Source organism: Xenopus tropicalis, chromosome 4 (genome assembly GCF_000004195.4).
Source record: "Xenopus tropicalis strain Nigerian chromosome 4, UCB_Xtro_10.0, whole genome shotgun sequence".
Taxonomy (NCBI): Eukaryota; Metazoa; Chordata; class Amphibia; order Anura; family Pipidae; genus Xenopus; species Xenopus tropicalis.
Window position 1 is genome coordinate 119941465 of NC_030680.2, and position 14656 is coordinate 119956120.

The 14656-nt window shown below is 37.8% G+C and overlaps 2 protein-coding genes across 3 annotated transcripts in view; both read right to left on the reverse strand.

Annotated features, from left to right (window-relative positions):
- hmcn1 (hemicentin 1) overlaps nucleotides 1-6689 on the reverse strand; it is a 133855-nt gene extending 127166 nt beyond the window's left edge. The window contains exon 1 of one of the 2 annotated variants that reach the window (XM_012961441.3): nucleotides 6232-6688. In XM_012961441.3, coding sequence (XP_012816895.2) covers nucleotides 6232-6502 — 271 coding nt within the window. In that variant the 5' untranslated portion in view covers nucleotides 6503-6688. Of the gene's footprint in view, nucleotides 1-6231 lie in introns of both variants that reach the window. The other variant, XM_031901072.1, reaches the window with a different exon arrangement.
- A 164-nt stretch (nucleotides 6690-6853) lies between these two features.
- On the reverse strand, nucleotides 6854-11043 carry apobec4 (apolipoprotein B mRNA editing enzyme, catalytic polypeptide-like 4 (putative)). The gene is made up of 2 exons (XM_018093249.2): nucleotides 10711-11043; nucleotides 6854-9165 (listed from the first exon to the last, which is right to left on the reverse strand). Exon 2 carries the CDS (start codon nucleotides 9103-9105, stop codon nucleotides 8017-8019), a length of 1089 nt encoding a protein of 362 aa, XP_017948738.2. The 5' UTR covers nucleotides 9106-9165; nucleotides 10711-11043; the 3' UTR covers nucleotides 6854-8016.
- Between the last annotated feature and the right edge of the window lie 3613 nt (nucleotides 11044-14656).

Below are 14656 nucleotides of genomic sequence, written 5' to 3' on the forward strand. Positions count from 1 at the left end.
ACCCCAAATATTTGATATATTGGGTCAGTGATGTCTATACAATTATATTGTGCTACGTTCCATTTGTAAAAGAAAGGAAGAACACAGTCATGTGATGAAAAACATTTGTCTGTTGTCAACAGAGCTCTATTATTATATTCCAGTACATTACATGTAAAATGATCTGGCTTTTATTTAAAACCACAACTAAACTTATTACCACGAATGGCAATCATTTACTAAACAATCTGTTTTTTTGCAACAAAATGGAGTTTTCAGTGGCAAAAAAACCCTAACCGAAAATATTGAGCATTAGTTAATGCTCCCGTTGATATTAGTCTTCCTTTAATTTGACTTGGTCTGTATTTAGTTCTGCTATTGATAATAACATTAGGACAGGGAAAGGTTAACTTATCTGGATAACAAAATGCAAACCATCTGCCCATGGACAGTGTGCCTCATCTATAAAGAAATATAGTGCCCCAGGGTACTTGGCTAAAGAGTGCCACAAGAGTGAAGAATGCATTCCAGGCAAGTCTTTATTATTATCCTTTATATAGCACCAACATATTCCATGACACTTTCCAGAGATTATACATTATTCATTTCAATCTAAAGTCCCTTTGACAATTACAGATTTTATAGCCAATTTTATCAGGAGAAAATTAACCTGCCTGTATGTTTTTGGATTAAATAAGAAAGTCAGAGCGCCCACACAAGCATAGGGAGAAGATACAAGTGCCTTTCAGGTAGTGCTGCAGCTGGAATTAAACCCAGGCCCCAACATTGTAAGGTAGCAGTGCAAACCATTGTGCCACCATGTTAGTGTATTGCATCTACCCCATAGCAGCACAAGGACAACCTGGAAAATAAAAAAATAAGGTGGCAAAGTATTTCCCAGCCAAGTATATTTGTCTTTATAAGAATATAGATTTATAGAAGCTAACTTTACCTTGTCCTTTAAATAAAGGAGCTGCACCTGGTATAGGATTATAAAGATGTCATGAGCATGTACTACATGATTTCATTGGTTAATATTTTGTATTGCTCAGAAAAATAGAATCTTTTATTTTGTATGGGTATCACAATATTTTAATGAAGAATATGAATTTTTAATAAAGAGCTTCTGCAGCTATGAATGACTATTCTCAAAACTCTGGTTTGTACTCGGACACCAGTTTGTCCTAAGCTATTAACCCAGAGCAGCCAATCAGATATTTGATTTTATTACTCTAATTTCAATGGAACAACCAAAGCTACCTGATCATTGGCTGAAATGGTTACATGAGCACAACAAACATTTTCCTATGTGTGTGAAGCTGAACCCATACTTCATTGACTCTGTATTACACTTACTAAAGTAGATTTGGATCCTGCTTTTGTTTATCCATGGCTTTACGTCGTCACGGTCAAGTTCCCACCAGTAATCCCTGAGAACACTAATGTCTTTGACTTGAGAGGAGAAATTTTTAGATATTGTTGAGTCAAACCAATAACAGCACCAGCTTGTATTGTGAGAAAACATCCAAAGTCCAAAAATTGAATTTTTTTCTCTTGCATTTTATGTTGCTGACAATATCACAGCACTGCCAAATGTCTGGTGCTAATTATATTTCCAGTCTTTTGTTTATATGTCCTCTGGGTTAAGAAGATAAACAGTCCAGTTTCTTAAATTGTTTCATTTTAAAATATGATAGAGGAAAACATCCCCAAACCTTAGCTTCACAAAGTAAACAATGGTGAGATGGGAAAATAAAAATAGTTCTTGCAAGGATATCAGATTTTGCCAAAATCCCAAACCCAGAAATATTTCCAACTTTCTTTGTTGTAGTCTCATTTACGTTATGAATTAAATTAATCCAATTGGATTATTTGGATCTTATTTGAAATGAGGAATCTTCCTGACAGTTGCCATAAACATTATTTTTACTGACTTTATCAATTCACTAGGCAAAATTGTGCTCTTTAAATGTAACAGATAAAAAGGTGCTTCAAAAATTCAGATGAAACAATGTGTTACATAAAACCTTGTGAGCTTCTATAGAAGCCAATGGGAGGTATATCAAAATGCAAGCAATTTTATTTTTCAAGTTTGTAAAAATGTGAAAAAAATGAATGGAACAATATGATTGTTCCATTAACAATCAAGTTATTTTTCCATGATTAAACACATTTGAGTTTTTACAATTCATGTTCATATTTTTTATAAATATTTCTAGTGATTAAGGGAAAAAATCATAAGCACATGAAAAACTTGATAAATCAGCTAAATTGGGCTGATCCGATCATTGTCCAAACCAAACTTGGATCATAAAAGCGGCCTATGAGGGCCTGATGCAGTCCATTCCTGGTGGGGGTTTTAAACCTGCTAGATAGCTGTCTGGCCATTCCCTGATCAGATATCAGTGGCAAAGGCCTGTATGCTCCCAACTGGGTTTGGAGTGACAAGTTGGCACTAATGTCAGCCTGCGACGGCCAGCTTTAGCTACAGAATATAAGTGTATACCAGCTTATAAGGAGACCACACATTAACCATCCCCATATTTGAACCTATTCCAACAACTTGGCCAGGTTAACCAAAAAATAAGGGCAAAGATGCAGCCTGCTACAAAGTACTTTCAAGAAATAAAAATAGGGCAACAGTCAAATAAACATTTTGATAGAAACATGTTGTTACAATATACAGGGCATGTTGTGGTTTAATTTACACTGGCAGCTTTATACATTCACATGTTTCAGACCAAATTCAGTTCAATTTATCTCTTAATTTGGCTTCAGCTGAGTTTTATGTGATAAACCACTAAATGTGCCACCCGTTCTGACAGATGGATACAAACATTAGTTCATAATCCTTTCTTCTGCAAGACCAACTATTCTACGCAGAACAATCTACAGAGCCTGTTCACCTACTTCTATATTGTTTTCCTCACTGGACACATTTTCCAAACCTCTATGGATAATTCTATAGAAATAACACAGTGGTTTCTATTTTAGCCTATAAAGTAAAAGAAAATCCATACTTTCCTATGTAAGATAGGTTTGATATAGGGAATGAACCTATTATATAGGGTCATACAATTATGATCTTGCACACCTTCTTTGATTAATTTTAGGCTTTGACATCGTGGTGGTGCTCCCCTTTGCAGTAATTGTATAATTGATATAGGGAACAGCACTGACTACTCTCAACATGTTAAAGGGGAAATAGGCATAGTAGTGCAGGAACACTAGCACAGCACTGACTACCCTCAACATGTTAAAGGGGAAATAGGCATAGTAGTGCAGGAACACTAGCGCAACACTGGCTACCCTCAACATTTTAAAGGGGATGAAAACCCCAAAAAACAATTGATGTGAACTTTAAGTGTTCCTCACAGAGAGCAATTCAGTTGAAGCCTGCCTAAAACTGCAAATATCTCAAAAACCATTAAAAATAGAAAATGAATGTAAATTTCAAAAGAGCTCAGAGAAGCACCCTGAGTGTACAATGTATTTTTGTAGCTAAGATTTTAAGTCATTAAATCAGGTCCTCATTTATTGAGTGCTGTGTCTGAGCAGAGGCCCGCTAGCTTGATGTGACTTGATTTTTTGCACTTTGCCCACTTTGTACAAGAGCGCCCCTTAGTGCTCTCGCGCTTGCTCCCCCCAGCATGTAAATGAGTCCTCAGATGTGTTTTTATTCAAAAACTAACTGCTTATTGGTTGTTTTGAGTTAGGAGATCTGCGTTATCTTTGCCCCTGTTAATGTACAACCCCCATTGCAATTTCACCCTTCCATAGTCGTGTTTAGTTCTTCCTAATCTTCTGACCTATGGCGGCGTGCTAGTGAGTAAAAGCAACAGTTTGCTCTCACATTTGGGAGCTTCTCACATAAACGTATCAATTCTACAAGACAGTCAATGGATTTTTTTGAAATTGCAAAAACATTCCATTCTTTACATTAATCTTAATGAAGTGAATTTCACAGTTTGGTAACACTAGTTAAATCTAAATTAAAAGTTAATTAAAGCTTCTGTGCCAAAAGAATATGCATGTTATGAAATATGGGCCTTTATCTGCAGCAGTGAACAAACCCAAGCATTTATTTTGAAAAGCTAACTCTTTAAAACAGAAATCCCAGCAGGTTATCTTTGTGTTTTTTATTAACAGCCGCCAGCATCCGTATGCAAGCACTGCTCCGCAGAGTATACTGGGAGTTAGGCTTTACAGCAGCTAAACTATTGGCTAGTATGTGGTCTGTGCTTAGCTACTCTGCGTTGGCCTCCCCTTCCATAGACATGTAGCAATTGGCAGAGAAATGTGCAACTTGGTTCTTTTTAAGACCCTGTGTGAGACCCTTAGTGACTGGCTATCTGAATCTATTTCCCATTGCTTGTTCAGTAATGGTGGGTAAATAAACTTCATTTTTTTCATGTTTCACCAGAGCTGCACATGCTGAAATGACTGGAATTGCATAGGCTTTGGGAACTAGAGCACATTATATTGTGCTCCATTGAGTCTATTCATGTTCCAGAGTTGTTATGAAATGTCTGGGATGCATTTCAAATGGATACAGCAAATACAATGGGAAATTTGCTTTGGACCATCAGTCATAAACGGTTTGGTTCAATAAGAACCAAAATACAGGTAGTATACATGGCCCTGGGCATTGCTAAGGCAAATGTGTGCCTCAACCTCAGGAGATAATGTGATTTTAGTTTTATTATTCTCCTTACTGATATACCATACAGTATAGTTAGCCTGAACTGCATGATCACCTGGGCATGTGTTGCAACTGCGCTGCTGCTGATTGGCCCAGCAGGAAACCAGACTGACATGGTTTGTACATAGCTAATCCAGAACTGCATGTGGTCCAGTAACCTTGTGAGTATACTCTACTGCCTATAGACAATTATTGACAATTATCCTTAGGATAACATGGGCAGGTTAACCTATACATCTGGCTTAGGCCCTGTCCATAATACCTAAGGTATTTGTTGTGGGGTACATGAAACAGGGTATGTACTACCTGAGTGAGGGAAGGAATTAGAATCTGAAGTCACTAAAGGAGACTGTACCTTAGGAAACATTACTGGGGCTCAATTCCAAACAGTGGGCAAATTTGCCTTAATGTAGCAATCAATGGCAACCAATCACTTTTTGCTTCCATTATTCTCAAACCAGCTGGGGGAAATGTGAATCACTGACTGGTTTGAATGGTTTATCGCCTATGTGCAGATTTGCCCATTTTAAGAATGATAGTCTAATTTAGTTACAGTAATTGCTGGAAAGAAAACTGGATTAAAGTCTATGGGCCATCTTGGGTGCTTTTGTTAAGTAGTCACATGTGCCAAAGAACTCAAAACAGCCTCTCATTGACTAAAATGCTGTTGTTGTAATACTTGTGAGGTGATAGTTTCCTACAAATGTGGGTCTGTCTATGCACAGTCTATGACCATATTTTTGGGCTGCTTGCCAGTGGTACTGCATTCAGCAGCTGAAATTCATAATATCCTCACTACCCAACTGGGGTTACCTGCACATATCTGATCACTGATTCAAAGTTTGCTGAGTAAGCATATAACCAAAATATTTAGCATTTTAATATCCAAACAGAATTATGTAAGTAAGATTCAACTTAAGGAAAACTGTCTCCACCAGAACTATTGCTAGGCCTGAATTCTCAGGGCGTGTGGCTCAGGTTATTTGCCCTGTGGCCCTATGTCTTATTAACCACATGATACAGATGACACTATTCATTAAACTCTGAATGTTGGTCCCTTTTACACTGATGCTCCCTGTGCAATTAATCTAATACAGACTAGCCATTTATGTAATGGATAACCCTAGCTGCAGGCCAGAGCCCTGATACACCGAGTACCTCTGGCCCATCAGCTTGTTTACCCCTCTGCACTAGGCAAACAAAATAAGTGAAATGAGTGACGTTCCAGCTGAAAAAAAAACAACTTGGATCAAAGCACCAAGCTATTAGTTTCTTTTACCTCTGGGCAATGCCTGAGCTTCTTAATTCTTCCATGTATAATCTGCAGGCTCAGGAGTCATTAACAGTGCTAAGTTCTAATGGAATTCTCATGTAAGTAAGAAACCTTCCTTAGAAGTTAACCATTATTTTAAAGTGGGAAACACCATGTGTCTATATATTATACAATGGCATGGGATCTCAGAAACAAAACTGTACTACTTAGATTTCAGTTTAGCCCCTAATGGAAGTGACCAGTTAACCCTTTCCCCCCTTTGTAGGTTAAGTCCTACCTGGATCATGGAAAGGCACCAAGGCAAAATTATAAAGCGGTTTCTTTGGTCTGTTCAAAGATGTCTCTAAAATCTTCGATGCGCCTTCAATCACTTGAACCAAGTCGTCGTACATGGATCCGGTAACATCAAAAACAAACGCCAAAGTGGAAGCTCCATCCGGAATATATGGTGTCTCTGGCTCTGCTACTCCACAGGAATTTTGAATAAGAAGCTGAACAAGAAGCAGTAAGAGCAGATACTGTAGGCACAGTGTTCTACAAGGAAACATCTCTGCAGATTCCAACTAAATGAGCATTGCCAGCCCAGGGTAAGGGGAGTTTAGCTTATTTTCTGAGTGCTGGGGAATGAAATGGGACCATTTAGGGCATTGCTCAGCAAAGTCAAACTGGCTTCTCCAGTTGATGTTTCTTAGGCTGCCTGAACAATGAGGAGTTGAATGGGCTGAACTACAGCTAAGTTTAAAGTGTTATTTTGTGGCTGCCTGAGAGAAACAAAGGCTTCTAGAGCCTTGAACAGACAGCTCATGCTTGCCACCTGCTGGGCTTGTGGTGCATTTCTTTCACTTTCTAGGGCATTGGTACCAATAGCAAAGAACAATTCACTAAACGGAGGTGAAAAATAATTTGAGTTTTATTCATTGCAAGTTTAAATGCAAAATTCAAATTCTAAATAGAACAAATCCTGTACAAATTGTTTGACGTGTGAACTAAAAAGGGGCAAAGAGCAATTCCTTAAATGAAAATGACATGAAGTACGTTTAGCTATAGGCAACAGTAATTTTAACAACCAGCTTCCTATCACAGGCATGTTTAATACACACACGCACATGTATGCACTCTGTTACTTAGTACAAAATAATTCAACACATAAGGGAAATGTAATGAACGTTGGCAACAAAAACAAATATAACAAATGCAACCAGTTCTTCCTTTTAGTTCGGCATAGATTTGGCAAACCTGCAAATGTATGAAGTGACCCATCCTTCAGTGCACCCAGAGTATGTCATAAAAGTCATTTTATTCCCCCTTTTGCAAGGGTCGAGTCCAGACAATTAGGCAAAAGAACATGAGGGTGGCTACAGCCATAATCCATATCCCGATGAAACTGAACTGAAATGGCCTCCTGCCAAAGAAGCAGCCCAGTACACTAACAGTAAACTAGGTTATAAAAAGGGCCTTTGCTTACTTTAATGCAGTGTGCCAAGTGCAATTTCAAATGAGATTGTCATGTTTTTTCCGACGATGCAGTGTTTTTTTTCCCCAAAATTCTGGCGCCATTGCGGTTACAAATTGGAGATTCTTTTGATGCAATAGTGCTGCGCCTACCACAGTTGAGTCCGATTTGCCAAAATTGACTGCCCATGTGCTTTGTTGCAAATCAGGCACAGTTGCACCAAATATATTCCAAGTCTGCCTGAAACTATTTCCATTTATTCAGCACAAGTGTGATGTGCCTATTGATGCAGGGCACTGAGGGATGCAAGTACCTTTAATGAAAATGGTTTTAGACACAACTCACTGCAGAGAAAAGTGTAAGTTGCCCACTGTGCATGCAAATGTAAATGTAGTCCTAATAACATATATAAACCTTGTGTGTGGCACACAAGAGATTTTATGCACAGGTTAAAAATGACTTGTAATTTGAATGGAATTTCTTTTGGCTGCTTCCAGGTTAATACCGGAATAGTTCTGGGGCATCATCTCGAGCTGTTGTCAGTGGCAGAACAGCAGTCCTTGGGTTGATATTGAGTAAAATGAAAGATCAGTAAGATGTCAGGTCTCACTATTTGGCTTTCTTTTTCTTTCTACTGTTTCCTTTCTCTTCCTTGTCTTTATCTGTTACCACTTTCTCTGTGATTACTACTTCATTAATTTCCTTAGCGTTTGGTATAAATGAACCTACATCAAATTCGTTATCCACCTGCCCTGGCATTTTTAAATGTCTAACCACATTCCTAGGTTTAGACATGGCTGCTTGCTGGAGTTGGAATCTCGGCACTGGAAAAGGAATAATTGATGTCTGGGGCCCGGGAAATGCAGAATATTGAGAATTACCACTAAGATGTTTTGGAACCATGTTTGAGTGTGTTTTCAGCATCCCAGACTCGTGATGGTTTCTGGGTTCTTGTGGTTTAGATATTGGTGAAACTTCCACAAAATAAGGTTTAAAGCCTGTAATAAGATGAATCGTAGAAGCATTGGAGCTGTCAGCTGATGCCCTGGCAGGCAAAATTGGTTCATAAAATGCTGACAATGAAACTCCTTTTGCAAAATTGTAAAGAAGAGTTTGCCAGATTCCATCACTTAATGGATTAACTGTCACTCGCGGCCAAAGACTAGCAAGGCTCCTCAGTGCTTGTCTGTTCCAAGCAGCTGCCGGGGAATCCTCTTCAACATGGTACAGCTGGGAGAAATAGATATCCAGCCTAGTGTCCTCGTACTTAAGCAAGAAGTTATACATTTTGCTAATACAGTAATGGCCATACTCATTGCAAGGCGTGTAGTTGGCATAGAGGGTTATGTAGCCCACAGAACCATGGTGGTAAAGTAGAGCATCCAGGTAACCACTGTCCTCAAACAAGATGGATTCTGCATGGATGTTGGAACTAATACAGTTTGTCACTTGACCTTTCTGTATGTTTGTTCCAGAAAAATCCTTAACTTCATAAAAGATTAATTGTTTGTTCTCAGGCATTGTCGGGCCATACGGAAACCCAAATGCCTCATAAAATTCTCCATAAGTGACACGAGATTCTTCCCCAGTTTTTATATGATAGGGGCATTTTGTGCAAGTCTGGTTTGGCTCTAACCAGTAATAAGGTTTGACCAGTGTCCCATGGTATCCAGCAAACTCCTGAAAAACGTTCTCCATCTACACCAGCAGGCAAGTGTAAAGCAGAAACCCGGACTCTTCCAGACCTTAGCAGGATGACTGTCAAATGAAATAAGAACATCATTACAAGATCTGTAGTTACAATAGCTTAAGGGTTTGCTCTTATTGTGTAAATAGATGCAATGTCCTATCTTGCATTTTGTTATGATGTTGTTATATATTGCCTCTCGTGAGCATAATGCATAAATTATTACATTTGTTTTCAAAAATTTTCATGGGATTAAACTGCCCAACACAATGGCCTATAAGATTTGTGCAGATAGTCACTCTCTGTCCTGAGTACCTTCTATAATACACACGCTTGCCACCTGCTGGTTACATGAGGTATTGGGATTTCTGCAAAGCTGTATATAGATTTACTAGAATGTTTTCTTTCTTTTTTTTTTGGGTTGTCATCCCTAAAACCCAATTTTCTGGGGATAACACACCTAAAGCCCCACAGTGCAGGGCCCTATGACTTTATTTGCCACACACTCAAACAAGGCCTTCTGCTTCTGTGTTACACATACACAATTGTGAAGCAATAGGCAGAGATGGAAGGGACCACACAGCTGAGAACTGAATGGTTCTGTAAGTCATTACCAGAAGCGCTGTGTTTAGGTACAATATACTTAATGTATCCATAGGCCAATATGAAAGTTTATGAATTAAATATACAGCCCCTTTACAAAAAACTATTAAAAATAATCTGTGTAGTCTTTTGTTCCTGGCAAAGAAACAGCTCTAAAATGTCATCCAAATTAAAAATAAAATTAAAAGAAAAGAGTAAGAAAAAAATATTAGAGAAAACATAAACTGTACATTTGACTGGATCCATACATACTGAGACACAAGGCCATGGGTGCACTCGCTGGCTAGAGTATTGGTTATGCCAATGCCAATGCCAGAAGAATCTTTGAGCCTGTGAGTGTGGGCCGTGGACGTCAAGTTCTCTGATTTGTCCTTGGAGACCCAATCCTATACTGATATATATATCCTGATGACGATCCCATGTTGATTGAAACGCGTAGATAGTATGTCTCAATAAATATTGCTATGTTTAAAATCTTTTTGTAACGTCTCATAATCCCATGGGGGGCGGTAAATATGTTTTTTCTAATTTCTTTTCTATCTAAACCTGGAAATAAGAGCCTATGTTCTACATAGTATATTGTGTTTGTTTTTGTTTTATTTCTACTAACATAAGTTAGATGTAATATTCTTATTATTAACAAGTATTTATGCGCGTCATACAAATTAGTTACATACAAAGACTGCCTGAAACAGGAGGGCCTCGGCCATGAAAGCTTACAACTAACTTTTTTTTTGTATTAGATGTTTTGATAGACAATACTTTATCCCTGCTTTAAATTTTTATATTTTATAATCCACAGTGGAAATACAATAAATGTCTGAGCTGAGCATATAATGAGGCAAGAAATAAAGGGGCACAGGGCATTTCATTGGGTTTTATTTAACTTCGTAACTGGAGCAATTAGTATTTCCAAACTGAATCTGTCTTACACTTTAACCTGTGAGGTTTGTTAAGACTGTTTTGTAATGAAAACCTAATTAAAACAAAGAACTAAAACACACAACACTTACCATGCTTGACGGAGAAAGTACTTCATTAGCAATGGTTAGTTTCATACGAGGAAAGAATCTTACAGGGCAAGGCTATGCTGTATTTACACTACAAAGCAATATAAAATGGTTGCTAAGTCATTTGTACATACAAGCCGTAGGTGAGGCGTGGTGCAATTGTCAGATTCTTTTTTCCCCATTCCACTGTAGCTATACACTAATGTTTTGCCAAATGGAGTTGTAATCTCACAAGCAAATAACATTTTCAAACATTACACAATGCACCTACTATGACTTTCTCAGCACCACCCTGCAACATTTCTCTTGTGTAGATATCCATTCCCCATTCCCTATATTCACTGCTGGAGGGGTTTCCACTGGAATGTGCATCCCCAGGCCAGCACAGACGTGCAAACATTCATTTAAGAGGCTTTGAAATGTTCTTCACCTTTAAGCTTCTGCCACATAATTATCACACTGGATTAGCAGAGAGGCTTTGGTGACCAGGTGAAGTAAACATATTATAAAGCAATGTGTGATCCAAGCCAGTAATAATTATAGAGGTTAATACGTGCGATCATATGATGGAAAGAATGTTTAGGTCCTTTGTCCATACCCTTATTGTCCAAATTGTCTCTTCCTCTCTCCCTTCTTTTCAAAAGGCTTTTAAAACAATGAAATAAAAATTGACAAAGGTCTCATTTCAGATCAAAATGTTGATCAAATGTTATTTGTATTTGTATAAAGCTGGCCATACACTGAAAGATTTGCTTGTTTGGTCACCAAACGACAATAAGCCCACCTTGAGGTGAGTAATATCAGATTTATCTACTCATTCAGCTCTCAGGCCAATGATTGGATCACACTAATAGGATGCAGGCTGTCGGGGCAAGGACCGGATCAACGAGCTGATGTGCTCCTTACCCCAACAGAAATCAAACCTGCCCAATTGAAATATGGCCAATTTTTGGCCAGACATCAGTCAGGCTGGTTCCTCAGGGATCTCAAATTGCAAGCTGGAAGGCTGGAATCAAAACAGGGTGGCAAATAACAAAAAATAAAGACCAATTGAAAAGTTGCTAAGAATAGGCTATTCTATAACATACAAAATGTTAATCTAAAAGTGAACCACCCTTTTAACAAATTAGCACTAAGGGGCATGTTCTTTCAGAGTCATGAATGACACTTATTATCATGCAAGTCTCTTACCAGCATGGAATTCTCCACAGACTGCACCAGTGGGCAAAAGGAGCCCCACACTTGGTTCCTACCTACAGCATGTGATAAGTACAGGATTCGCCAAACCATAAAGTTCTGTGCTCTATACCTTACACTGAATGCACAGAATCTCTGCACCAGGACCAGGGGCAACAACAAGTACTATCTGTATAATGCATTAACCAGCACAATTCGGCACCCAGTGGCATGTTCCTGATGAAGTGTCCAGTGATGCAAAATACAAAGGAGGAAGGAGCTCAGGGACCCTGGAGCACTCAGGTACCTCTGCCCTTTTGCTGTGGTTGATTTTTTTTTGTTTGAATACATGTATGATTTTTGTGCACCATATAAATGTTTCCTGTGTGATACTGCCTACTTCTTGTACAAGTACAGTATCTTAACAAACCACAAATTAAGATGAAGCAGCTGTTTTTATTTAAGTATACAAAATAACTTTATTAATTATTATATTCTAATTGAATACATATAATTCATATGTTACATCAGGAGTGCCCAGACCAAAGCAATTTGAGTTTTTCATTTAAAGAAGCTATAATATAAGGGTCTACCGCCTCATGTATTACACTGCCATGGAAATGTAAGTACTCTGTTACCCTGAAAAAATGCCTATTTCTTAAGCTAGTGTTTTAAAAGACATGTCAACCCCAAAAAATAGTTTTTTGCCTAAAAAAGAAAACATAATAGTAAGCAACTTTCCAATATGAATTTATTGAAAAATATTTAGTGCTGTAAAAGTTATTTGTAAATGTAATTGCTACTGAAAGCAGCATTTGCTGAACTCCTGGTTGTTACATTTTAAACAATGTTGCAAAGGTCAGTCTCCTCCAGAAAGTCAGGTCTGTCAGTCTGCTGCCTCGTGTTACATTGTTTGAAAAGTCAGAGCCACCAGGGCAGGGAAAGAAAAGGCCAGACAAACACTGCTTTTAATAGCAGTTATATATACAAATGACTTAAAAACCATCACAAGTTTGTAATAAATGTATATTGCAGAGTTGCTTAGAATTATGTTTTCTTTTATTGGGCAAAACACATTTTGTGGGCTGACTTGTTCATTAACAATGTGAATTCAAGTAACCTAGAAGGATCATCTAAATAAAGAACTGTTTGTGGAGATTGTCAGTCTCCAAATGGTCTCCAAGCTCATGATCTGCTCACAAGCAGGTTTCCAGGCAGCCCTGCAATACATAAAGCATTATGTAACAATATATAGTGGTCTAATGACAAAAAAGGTTGCGTTACACATTTCCATTTAAGTAATCGTTATTAGCAATGTTCAGATCTTATATTACAAAGAAAACATTTTTCTCACCTAGAATACTGTATTTTATCACTGTTAAAAGATTTTACAAAAGAATATTATGCTCTTTTATTTGCAAGTTAAATCACATCTCCAGAATATATATATACAGTATATATCTTTTATTTTCTTTTTACATAATTAAAAGTAATTGGGCATGCCGCACAATCTTACAGTGTAATTAAAACTTAGTATCGAGATTACAGTCTTCTGTACAGATATTACATGTCGTGTTAACAGTCATTAACGGCACATTTGGTCTTTATAAATTTATAAACATGATTTTACATTGTAAACATCACCCATTGCTCTTTTCTTTTGTCAGATATAATGATCACTGGTTGCTTAGGTCACAGACTCAAGCAACCACAGACTCCTTTAAATGCCAGGTTCCAGGTAATAATAACAGGGGAGGAGAAGGGGAGAACGGTAATACACACAAATTATTTTGAAATGACTATTCTGTACAATATAGTAAAAAGCATATTTAAGTGTACTTTCCATTATAAGGGGCATTATCACAAATACATAATTGCAGTTAAATAAAGTGTAATAAATCTTTTCGAGGGATGTGTTATTATGAGGAATGTAATGGGCTATTAGCATCTTGCTTTGATTTAGTGTATTTAGAACAATAATAAACGTGTGGCTGGATGAACCAATGAACACTTTTGCCTATTTTTATTCAACCCCAGCACTGAATTTTTACCTTTAGTAAAAGTGGCCATGTATTTAACAACATGACAGGTCCAATAACTATGAGCCCCATGGAGTATATTACTATGCAAAGAAAACTGTGGTATGAGCTCACTGCATATAATCCACAGTAATTTCCATTCACTCAACAAAGGGCCATTCCTTCCCACAGATACAATTACTTTTATGCCTGTTTGTAAGTAACCGATCATATATAGCAAGTGACAGGGCCACAGAGTCAGCAAACTCTCATCCAGACTTGGGTCATACTTCAGCTGTAAATGGACCAGCGACTTCACTGGAAAAGGTAGTTACTATCTGAGACACATTGGATGACTGAAGATACATATTATTATTATTATTAACATTTATATGATTGATCCTCGCCAGGGTAGAACTCCAACAACTGCAGATAAATTTCTTTCTAAAGAAAAATCCAAAAATTACATTTTGTTCCTAATATCCTCAATCTGCCTTCCAAAGTCGCTCAACTTTAGTCACATTCCAGTAGAAAAGGCCCCATTGTGGCCATAGGATTAGGGCCTGGTAGTGTCCTCAGAAAAAATAGGGTAGGAAATCACCAAAGCATTTTAGATTGAAGTCTTATGGTAAAACCATCTATACTGTAGTATCTCAAGTCATGTCACTGCAGCACCCTATGGCTGACACATGGTGGGAACATGTTTGGTTCCGGTTAGCTGAAATTCATGAGCTTTGTGGACATAATATAGAATA

Bases quoted from the DNA above. Each gene is read 5' to 3' on its own strand.
- apobec4 (XM_018093249.2), bottom strand. From the start codon at position 9,105: ATGGAGAACGTTTTTCAGGAGTTTGCTGGATACCATGGGACACTGGTC.